Genomic DNA, 11,174 nt, shown 5'->3' with positions numbered 1-11,174 from the left:
AGACAGCTAGCTAGACGATCTGTCCAATCTGAGTTTTCTGTTGACGACTAAAACTACTTTTGAACATACACGTTCCACCAAAACAAGTTTCTTCCTGAGACTATTTTTGCAGCGGCACCATGGCTTTTCCTGGTGCTTAGCACCGCCCATTAAGATTGTGATTGGTTTAAAGAAATGCCAATAAACCAGAACACGTTTTTCCCCCCATCCCGGGAATGCTGTGTGGACTAGCCTGACCCTCCCCCACAGCGCTGTGGAGGAACGTCTGGCAGTGCAAGACTAGGTTTCAGGTAAATTAGCACCACGGTAGTCTCGCTTTGCCAGACAATCGTCATGGTAAATAGCCTCAGGAAGGAAGTTGTTTTGGTGGAACATGTGTACGTTTAAAGATGTTTTAGTTGTGCAACAGAAAACTCAGATTGGACAGATAGTCTACGCTAGCGTCGGATTTACCCTGCAGAGATCGGAGGACCAGGTAACCATAGTCCTCAGATTGGACAGTAGTCTAGCTAGTGTCTGGATTTACCCTGCAGAGATCTGAGGACCAGGTAACCATCCCAGATTGGACAGATAGTCTAGCTAGCTGTCTGGATTTACCCTGCAGAGATCTGAGGACCAGGTAACCATAGTCCACAGATGGACAGATAGTCTAGCTAGCTGTCTGGATTTACCCTGCAGAGATTGAGGACCAGGTAACCAAGTCCTCAGATTGGACAGATAGTCTAGCCAGCTGTCTGGATTTACCCTGCAGAGATCTGAGGACCAGGTACCATAGTCCTCAATTGGACAGATAGTTTAGCTAGCTGTCGGATTTACCCTGCAGAGACCTGAGGACCAGGTAACCATAGTCCTCAGATTGGACAGATAGTCTAGCTAGCTGTCTGGATTTACCCTGCAGAGACCTGAGGACCAGGTAACCATGGTCCTCATGAATCCAACACAAAGAAAGTGGAAGGTCACAGACATTGCACAACTTGCATTCGGCCAAATTTCCTGAGACACCGGAGCAATCCCCGAAATAAAATGTCGAGGATATGGACTAGCACCACTGTGATATAATGAGGGGCTTTTTCCTGCATCCCTTGACTGAAGCTTAGGTTTAATGCTAAAATGAATAAATGATTGAGTTTCTTAAAAGGTTAGTTCTGAGAGATTTTGAGATATCTGGCTCTGAAATATCTGCTTCTACAGAACAATGGAGGTCACAGTTACTCAGGATGTTACCTCGGGATGGCCCTGTAAAGAGATTATTCTTCAGTAGATATCTTTCGTGCCTGTGGATTATTGTTTTTTTTTTTCATACATCACTTCCAATACTTTGAGCACCACAAACTAAATTCTATTCACCTTAATTGTATTAAGAGAGAAGCAAACATATTCAAAATGGATATTTTAAAATTGTGAGCAGATAAACCCAAAACTATCGGAATGGCCACACACTAGTAAAAAGGTATATGGAAAAATGTTTTGTTCTTTTTGTAAAATGGCTGATCTGATCCTTAAATTATACCCACATTACAGTATTTAGGTAGACCTTGAGGAAACTGGTAGAAGTGCAGGCCCAGTCCAAACGCTATTAAGAGGTAAGGGGCCAGAAGAGGTATAAGGCTGTAAATATGTATGGACTTTACTTCAATTGGCATAGTTAATATGTAAAAGCAAACTGATGCATGTGTCAGGAAATTACACATCACACTTCTCAAACAGCAACAATAGGTCACATTGCCTTTGCTCTCTCTTAGTGGAGTGCATTACAAATTGTATGGTGTCTCACAAGAATTTAGTTCACCACAATACACACATGGCACTAAAACATGAGGAAATCTAGGCTAAGCGATGCACACTAAGTGTGACTGAAAGTGAAAACAATGATGTCCATCGAGGCCTGTCTCTGTAGCTTCAATTAGAGTCAACAGCAGTACAAAGCAACGCCATGGAAGTAGTGGAACAGAAAGTTGTCATCCAGACTTTTTTTTTTTTTTTAATTTTTACAGTTCTATAGCCACGAGGGTGTGGTTTCTCTATTTTTGTCACAAGTGATGAGGCAATGCGCGTCTGCAGGAAGTGATGGTTCGGCTTTTCTTCAGATTGTCACAATTGTGAATGTCTTCAAGTTATTTTATATTTTTGGTCAAGATGCCAGACTTTGGCTTTGTGACCGCATGATCAAATCAATCCAGTCAGGCGGCCGCGATACGCGGTTTAAAAGTGAACGAGGAGGACTGAGAAATCCCCACACCGTTTAAGACAGATCAACTTGGTTTAAGGTTTTAAGAAGTGTAGCCATGTAATTCCAGATATAGTTCTTATCTTGCACAAGATGTGTGAGGTCTTCAGAATGAAGTGTTTTGCATGGGCCAGATAAAGTATCCCATGACCCATTGTATAGGGGGAAATATGGGCAGTCAGGCTGTTCCCTTCTAATTTATAAGCAGATCTTGAGATATAGTCTGCTTCCGATCCAACTGCAAGACCGGAAGGTGAAACAGCAGCTTCAGTCTGGAAGGTGGAAAGGGAAAATGGGAGTTGTGGTGGAAGCAGGGAATGGTACGATCAAAAGAAAAGGCAGAAAAAAAACAAAGAGTATGGAATTACAGCATTTCTTGCTATTGATCCAGCTTCTAGTGGTAAAGCTGAGTGACCTGGATGAGCGGAGGAGAGCTGCTGAGTGACGGTCCACACCAACAGGCAGAGGATCGCACCGGTTGGACCTCACACCTGCCACTAGAGAGAGGGAGGCGACAGCAAAGGAAAGACATTAAGCAAATGACTCTTTTAAATCAAAAATGAATGCATTGTGAGAGCTGTACACCACAGACAACATGAAGCCAGACAGACTGAGAAGATCCAAGAGGAAATGCACATTAGAGGAATTAATAATAATAATAATGCCCAACTTGTGAGCCATTCATGTGAAAGGAGACACATACTGTAGGGACATGTTATTAATGCCACAACACACCAGCAAGTCACAGATACAGGTCAACAGAAAACACAACAGGAAGACAGGTTTTACCTCTCTCCCCTCTCACTCTGCATGACAGATAGGGGAGAAAGTTGTATCCGGGACCAGGACTCAGAAATTGGGACTAGCTGAGATCCAAATCTCCTGATTTATTACTATCAATAACTAGTCGTTCAACAGTTTTTGTTGAACACATTACTGCCTGCCATTCTCTTTTTTAAGATTCAGTGCTATGGATTATTGTGTCTAAGTAGTTTTCAGACTTTTAAACAGATGGTTGATGTGACCCAATTCAGTTTGGGGCTGATTTATGGGATTTCCCCTGTGTGTCAAGATACCAGATGGGGAGAGAAGGGAGGAAGACCTGAAATCCAACAACCTGCAATTCCCACGTAGTGTGCACACATCACCACGTGAAAGAGAGGCGCTAACAGCATGTTAGTCACATACAGTATGGTGCAGAAGAGCAAAAAGGTTGACAGTGACAGAACAATGAAGACACACCACGGTTGGGGACCAATCATTTTCAGGACGATCAATTCAAAAGGTGCAAATAATACACAGTAATTCACTTGACCCTGTTCTTATAAATAACAAGAACCCTCAAGCCTCTGGAGTTCAAACACCCGTCTTTTAAGGTTTGTGTCCATTAGGCCACCGTAGTTCAAGGAGATGTGGCTTTGTGTAAGAGAAGATAAGATCTTTTCCTGAATTAGGTGCACTGAAAGTGAACTGACCCCAACCTTGATAAACAGCCTGACTGTACATACATTTTTTAAGTAAATCTTAATACAATACTCACATCATGCGTACAGACAGGAGAAACTATTACAGCAACAATTACCTGCCTGTATGGGCAAGTGAGCATTGTATTAAAGGGTCATTTGGGGTTTTTACAACCTGGACCCCATTTCTCATGCATTGTGTCTAATAGACGGATGTGTGTTTTGTGTGTCTGACAACATTTTAGATCTCATATTATAATTTATTTATAGGCTTGAGTACTTGTGATATGTACAGGTTATGTTTAATATAATACACGGTAGGGAAGGGAAGGACATGTGTCCCTTCGCAGCTGAGGTGGACACATTATCGCAGCAGCTGCTTCACCCTCCTCCACCCTCCTCCACCCTCTCTCTCTCTCTCTCTCTCTCTCTTCCTCTCCCTCGTTCGCTCTTCGTCCATATACCCTGGTTCAAATGAATACGGGCGGCCATCGAATTAAAATGACCCCCCCCCATTCTCGAAATAAATATTGAGCCATGGTACTTCAAATCTTTTAGATAACACAGGCCTATCATTTCTGTAGCCTACTCCGAAACAACAGACTCCCAGAATGCTTTTCTCCTGACTCGTGTTCCACTCTCCAGAGATGTCACCTCATGAAATTGACAATGTTGTCCAACACTTTTAATAACAATCTGAGCCAGTGGACAAAAATCAAGGCTGCACAATGACCCTATTAGGTTACATTGCAGCTCCGTTTGCGACGGCCAGTCACTGCGTTATCCCTCAATACTGGACCAAATTCAAAAGCTCCTTGTTCATATCAGTCTATTAGACACACATGCATGGGGACATAGGGTCCAGGGTTAAAAACACAAACGAAATTACCCTTCAAGACAGGATTTGAAAATAACAGGAACCTATCCTTAACATCCTGATACCACAAAAACAGGCCACCTCCATTATAGCACACTAGTTAATAGGGGTGGGAATCTCTGACTCCAATTCAGGGGCAAACGATTCAATTCTAAACCGACTATCAATGTGACAATTTTTTTGTGTATTTCCACGTGTGATTTAAATAAAATATACATATAAATCAGAGTTTGTTAGATTTTGACGTATACATCATTTGTAACACGTTTTAATAAAATGTTTAGTTTACTGAGGCTTTTATTGTGTAGTTATTCCATGCTTAAGCCTAAAGATGCTGAGTCACCTTCTCTCACAGTGATCTTCCATGTTAGAGGCTCAGTCATGTTTAAAGGTGGAGAACATGAAACATGAGGTGGGCAGATAAAGTAGATGAACAGCTTTTATGTGATTTGCCTAATTATTTGTATTATGTCTTATTAGATCATGTGTATATGTACAAAGAATGTTTTTTCCTTTTGGCCATTTTTGAGTGTTTTTTTCCTGCACTCTTGCCTAAAAGATAATTGTCCATTATCCCTTTATCTTTCAGTCGCTGCTTTCTAATTTGTACATGTCTGGAGACAGTAACTATTAACTAAAAATCAACATTTAAAAAATTAAAAATATTGAGAATCGCGATGCATTTTCCCCACCCCTAGTGGTTAATGCATGTAACTGAGAGTAAGAAAATAAGAAGACAGCATGCCATAGTGTTAGCCTGCTCAGCTGGTATGTGGAGTACCTCACATGTTATGGGGATCTTTTTTCAGTTCGGGGCAGCACTGCTGTGAAATGTGAGGGCAAAAAAAAAAAACACACAAGAAAGGAAGGGAAAACATTTTTAAAAAAGGACTACGATGAAAATAATAATAATAATAATGGTAATCAACTTTTCATTTTCAAATCCCTTATTTCTTTACAGCCGTATACGCCAATGGAACGTTCCCTTTAAAAAGGACAAATCAGACTGATGTGTCCTAAGGACCAAAGCATGGCTGACATTCATGCCTGGATTACAATACATGAAATTTAGGGTTATGTCATATCATATATAAATAAATATATATAAGAAATAACCCAACCCAATATTCAGCAAAGAGGATAAATTGCTGAAAAGGAACACTGGGCATCATATGGGGATAAAGATTCTAAGCCACTGAGTACGCCATTAATGGGTAATAAAAAAAGACATAAAAAAGACAACATATACAGCACCATTTGTAATGTCTGTAGTAATTGGGACTACGTTCTGGTAAGGATTAAGAAATAAATGCAGTGCAAAAAAAGGATGCTGACAGCAGACTGATAAATCCAAGAAAATGTGATTTGCTTAGTGTTTTAAGATGAGAGGTGGTGGAGGATTATTGGTTCCCCCCTACCATCAGTTGATTCACTATATCACAAATGCAGAATCACAAAGGAAAAGGAATCACAAAATCACAAAAGGAAAAAAACTTAAAAGGCTTAATATCATCTTTAAAATAGTTTCATTAGCAGCAGCTAAACACCAAAATAAACAAGTGCATGTCAGCATTCCACGTTCGCCACTTAACCCTTGAACCACTCCTTAAAACGATGAGAAAATGTACTTCTGCCTATTTTCATGGCAGGAAAAACAACTTGTACAGTGGGAAGGTGATCATTCACGATGAGGTGAGTGGTGTTTGTGTCTTTTACCCAGTGTCCTCAGGCACATCCTGATCGGCCTCTGCAGCAGACGACTCCACATCTGCACTGCTCTCACTGCCCTGAGCTGACAGATCACACACAGACTCCGGGCTCACACACTCGCTACTGACACAGAGACAGAGACACGCATACAGACACAAATTTATACTTCAACTCATTTAACTACTATTTTAGAACTTGTGTGTGAACCCCAGTTACTACTGTCCTTGGCCTGTCCATTTGTAATTTGTAGTTTGTAATCAGTTAACCCCTATTTATTGTACTTTTTTGTGCATGTCTACTGACTTGATATGCTTCTCCAGTAGCAGAATGGCTTGCTCCCTCTCCTCCAGCCTCCTCTTCAGGGAGGCGATCTCCTTCTGCTTCTCTAGCAGCTCCTTCTGGAGACGGTAATTGCTCTCCTCCAAAGTCTCGCAGAACGCCTGGAGGGAGTCAGGGACAGAGGAAAGAAGAGCCGACAGTGTAAACAAAAACGTTGGCTGCCTGAGAACACGTCTAGGTCAAATCAAGGAGATTATTTTACATGCCTGCTGTAATGTGTAATGCAAGGGAACCCCGGCCTGAGCTACTTTATCTTGTAAAAATGTCAGGCTGAGTATCATTTTAAAAGCTTAAATACAGTGCCCATATGGTATCTGTGGTTTGGCAGTGACTTGAAAACTACTACTTCGTACCAACACTTTGATACTTCATCCAATACTTTAAGTACACACACACACACACGCGCGCACGCGGACACACGCAATGTATTTTACCTTTCCATTTCTGGGGACTTCTGTGACCCCGATGCAGCAATAGCAGGCTTAGTAAATATCCCTCTAAGAGTCTACAGAATCAAACTGGACCAAACTTGGTCAAAGCTACTGTATTACTGTTCAATACCTGGCACTACTAAAATGACAAGAATCCTTCTTAAAGTGGTATTGATCGCAGCATTAACACGCATTCAGTGTATGAGCACACATACTTTCATGTGTATGCACACTTACTCTGCTCTCCTCCAGACTATCAAAAGGCCCAGGGGGGTCATCCAGACACAGAAACTCTCTCACTGCCAGGCTGTCAAGGAGAACAAATGGTGTAACATGAGTGTGTGTGTGTGTGTGTGTGTGTGTGTGTGTGTGTGTGTGTGTGTCTTTTTAACAGACCAGTGTGCTCTGTAACACAAAAAATACTTTAAAAGAAAGCTGGAATTATCGATGACCATTTTGCAAAGCACATAGTTTACACAAAAAGGCTGAATAATTCCATTTAAAAGCTGCATGTCACGTACCAGCTGGCAATGTCCTTGTGTGCAACAAGGTTTTGCAAAAAGGCCTGGAGTCCCAACTGTCTGTCTTCCAGGAAATCGGTGTCATAGTTGTCTTTGAACCACCGCTTAGGAGGCAGTGAGAGGCGGAAGCCTGGGAACATCTCCTTCAGCTAGAACACAAACAAGCAAAAACCAGATCTCTCTTATACGGGAAAAGTGTTGGAGAGAATTCTTCTCAACAGGTTGGAACAGTACATTCTTACCACTGACAATTTGGTTTTAAACCTCAACACGGTACAGACATGTGGGGGGGTTGTTGATAACGGAGTTCATCAGGGTGGTATTTTGTCACCATTCCTTTTTAATGTGTATATGGACGATTTGTCACAACAATGTAAATGCAATACAGGGTGTATGATAGGCTAAACTGTCATTAATCACCCTATGTATGCAGATGATTTGGTAATCATTTGCCCACATAGGGCTGGGTTACAACAACTTTTGAAGGTTTGTTCTCAGTAAGGTGTGGATTTTGATATCAAATATATTGCAAATAACAGCAATATGATGATTGTTGGAAGTAAAGAAGACAGGAAATTAGTATTTCTTGATTCTTTTTTTCTGGTACTGTTCTTAAAGTATGTGATGAGATTAAATATCTTGGCCATCATATTGTTAATGATTTATGAGATGACAAGGACATCAACAGACAGTGTCTCAAGATATATGCTCAGGCTAATGTTCTAGATTTGGCATGTGTTCTGCTAATGTTAAGGTTGCATTTTTAAAGCATTCTGTACACCACCATATACTGCCCCCCTGTGGTGGAAAAAGAACATGCAGAGACTGAATGTAACGTATAATGATGGCATGAGACTGATTCTGAAACAACCAAGATAGTGCAGTGCTAGTCAAATGTTTGTTGGTGTGCCTATCTGCCCTGCCCTAATAAGAAACCCTATCATATGATGTCCATAATCGATACATATTTAGATTGCCTGTCGTACAAGCTTAAGCCCACAATGATTTTAGCTCTGTCAGGTATACATCTAGACTGTGGACACATTGGTACTCCCGTTTGTATATTACAGGTGAAGGTTGTTGCATTTTATTATTTTTTATGAATTGTACTGTATATTTATTGCTATGTTTATAATTGTTGTCATCTTTAATGTACTATGGACCTTCCATTTGTGTCCTGAATAAAGTCATTATTATTAATTATTATTATTATTAGACAGTAACGGCAGTTCTAAGTACATAAGTAATAAACAGGTCTGCTGTCATCTATTCTGTATCCCTACCTAACTACCTTATTTTTTTTTACATTTGTCTAATATTCTTTTTTCCCAATAAAATTTGATCATATATTGAAAATGACACATTAGCTCAGTTTGGCTAAGACGAGATTCTAGTTTCACCTTTCAGGACTTTATTGTCAAATGTACAACCAATACAGAGACGTTGGCAATAAATATTAGTTGGCAGGCATCCTTTCAACAACGCTCATAGAAATATCTATCGAAGGAGAAAATCATACGAGTTAAACAATAGGAATTTATTGGTTAAAAAAAAAAAAATATATATATATATATATATATATATTTCTATTGTTGTTTTAACAGGAAACTCAGCACTGTGCCGGTGCCCTTATGCTGTCAGGCCTACTGTAGCTCAGTGGACAAAAAAAAAAAAGAAAAAATATCAGCTTGCCATTTATTTTGCTGGGTCTTTAACCCTTTATCTCTGTGCTCCAGCTGCCCCTCGGTGTGTCTTTGCCACTGTCTTTTTCCCATTGAATACATGAGCATGGACAGTATACGCAACAGCAAGTAAGGTGTACAGGACACTGTGTTTCAGTGTCCTACGCAGCAGGAGAAACAACCACATCATTCCACCAAACTATTTTTAAAAGGTATCTGTGCAGCAACAAGCGCCAATGCCTCTGAAGAACCCTGACGTAAATCTTATTGGTATGGCACTCTCTCCTCACGAACTGTTCCCACAGTCCTGGGAGCCTGCCAAACCAGACAACTTCGGAAACTACTGCCATAGGTGAAATGTTTGACCTGAAAACTCAAAGTATTATTCCAAATAAACTCAATCCTACATGACGAGACACTGCTATATAATAATAACTAGGGCTGTCTATTTACTGTGTACTGTAGGTGGTAAAGTTAAATTTGTTTTGTGCATTTCAAGAGGAAACTTTCTGACTTGACTCTTTATTCTGACTCGGTATATATATATATTGCTGTCTATATAATTGACTCTTGCAGAATATTGCACTGATGTCAGCAGTTTACTCAGACGGAGATGGGTTGGAATTTGTATGCATAAACTTTCACACATACTGTGTACACACTGGGAACCCTGAGCCATGTGCATAAACAAAGAGTAAAGCAATGTTGGGTGACGTCCAGGATACTATGCCAGATATATATTATTACATGTCCACACCCCCCTCTCTGTCCTCTCTGTCTTTGTTGAATGTAGGGTGTTCCCATATTTTGTGTTACATTCTTCTTGCCTGGGGTTACTGTGTCTAAATTCCTAAATTGTGAATTTCAGTAGTAGGCCTACAAAGATCAACTCTGTTTGTTTCAGCTTTTTAACCATCATCTTTTAATTAAATTTGTCTTAAGATTTTTCCCTTTTGTAAGCTGTGACTGAACTGTCCTTCCCAGAACCATGAGAGACCGGTTTCCCCTAGTTGGCTCGGGCATGTCGGCTATTTGGGAACAGAAGGCTTCTTTGTGTAGCTCTAATCACTTCCACAGTGCACTCAAAAAGAAAAAGAAATCATGCTGGAAGCAATACTTTGATGGTCAAAAACAGTGTCTGCAGATGATCACTAAATAAAGCTTTAGATAGTGCTGAGATTTGGGACTGCACATAGTTTTCCATTCAAAACATGCATACACAAACAAACATATGTACATAACACACCCAAACACACCTTGTCGTTGAGTCTGGAGAAGTCTGTGTACCTTCTAAAAACAACCCAGCTCTCATCTGGAGTCTTCCTGACCAGGACCTTAAATACCTGCAGCAGAGACAAAACACACAAAGGTGATCTTAAAGCCTTGTTTCCGACTCCAAAAGTATTGAGTTGTTGCCTTTTCCTAGCTGATTCGTATCCAATATATACACGTCCATGTGCTGAGTAAATGTTGACAGTAGAATTGTTACCTCTAGTTTGCATCATAATGTTTGCTTGTTCTTAGTGAGCATGTCTGTCCCCTTTGTTAAAGTGCTGTCCTGTCACTATAACTGTAGAAAAACTGATAAAGAGGTTCACATGCTGCCAACCTACATCTCAATGTAGGCTGAATAACATAGCTTAACTTAAATCAGAACACTTAGCTGGAAGGTTGTGCCACGGATACACAAGTTCAAAAAGGGTAGTATGAAAAGCTTAGTCTCGTTTTGACAAACCCTCCTCCAAAACGGAGTCTGGCTACTCCACATTGCTTTCAGGGATGGGAGGAAAACGTGCTCTGGAAGGAATATTTGCTCTGGTTTATTGGCATTTTTTAAAAATCAATCACAATAGTCTTGGGCGGAGAAAAGCTGTGGTGCCGCTGCAAAATAAGCTTGGAAGGAACTTGTTTTGGTGGAACATGT

The 11,174-nt window shown here is 40.5% G+C and overlaps 1 protein-coding gene and 1 long non-coding RNA gene across 4 annotated transcripts in view; both read right to left on the bottom strand.

Annotated features, from left to right (window-relative positions):
• Positions 1-1,270: 1,270 nt before the first annotated feature.
• The window catches only part of LOC116672235 (uncharacterized), a 21,782-nt gene continuing 11,878 nt past the window's right edge, over positions 1,271-11,174 (bottom strand). The window contains exon 3 of the long non-coding RNA XR_004327502.1: positions 1,271-1,695. This is a non-coding gene — a long non-coding RNA (uncharacterized LOC116672235). The remainder of the gene's footprint in view (positions 1,696-11,174) is intronic.
• snx16 (sorting nexin 16) overlaps positions 1,959-11,174 on the bottom strand; it is an 11,440-nt gene continuing 2,224 nt past the window's right edge. Inside the window, exons 3-9 of one of the 3 annotated variants that reach the window (XM_032503939.1) lie at positions 10,507-10,593; positions 7,569-7,717; positions 7,285-7,354; positions 6,581-6,717; positions 6,284-6,400; positions 5,349-5,391; positions 1,959-2,724 (exon numbers count right to left, since the gene is read on the bottom strand). In XM_032503939.1, coding sequence (XP_032359830.1) covers positions 5,373-5,391; positions 6,284-6,400; positions 6,581-6,717; positions 7,285-7,354; positions 7,569-7,717; positions 10,507-10,593 — 579 coding nt within the window. In that variant the 3' untranslated portion in view covers positions 1,959-2,724; positions 5,349-5,372. The remainder of the gene's footprint in view (positions 2,725-5,348; positions 5,392-6,283; positions 6,401-6,580; positions 6,718-7,284; positions 7,355-7,568; positions 7,718-10,506; positions 10,594-11,174) is intronic. The other 2 variants (XM_032503938.1, XM_032503937.1) reach the window with 2 other exon arrangements.

The sequence above is a fragment of the Etheostoma spectabile genome, chromosome 22, assembly GCF_008692095.1.
Source record: "Etheostoma spectabile isolate EspeVRDwgs_2016 chromosome 22, UIUC_Espe_1.0, whole genome shotgun sequence".
Classification (NCBI taxonomy): domain Eukaryota; kingdom Metazoa; phylum Chordata; class Actinopteri; order Perciformes; family Percidae; genus Etheostoma; species Etheostoma spectabile.
The sequence above is the reverse complement of the archived record's forward strand: the minus strand, read 5'-3'. Positions and strand labels throughout refer to the sequence as shown.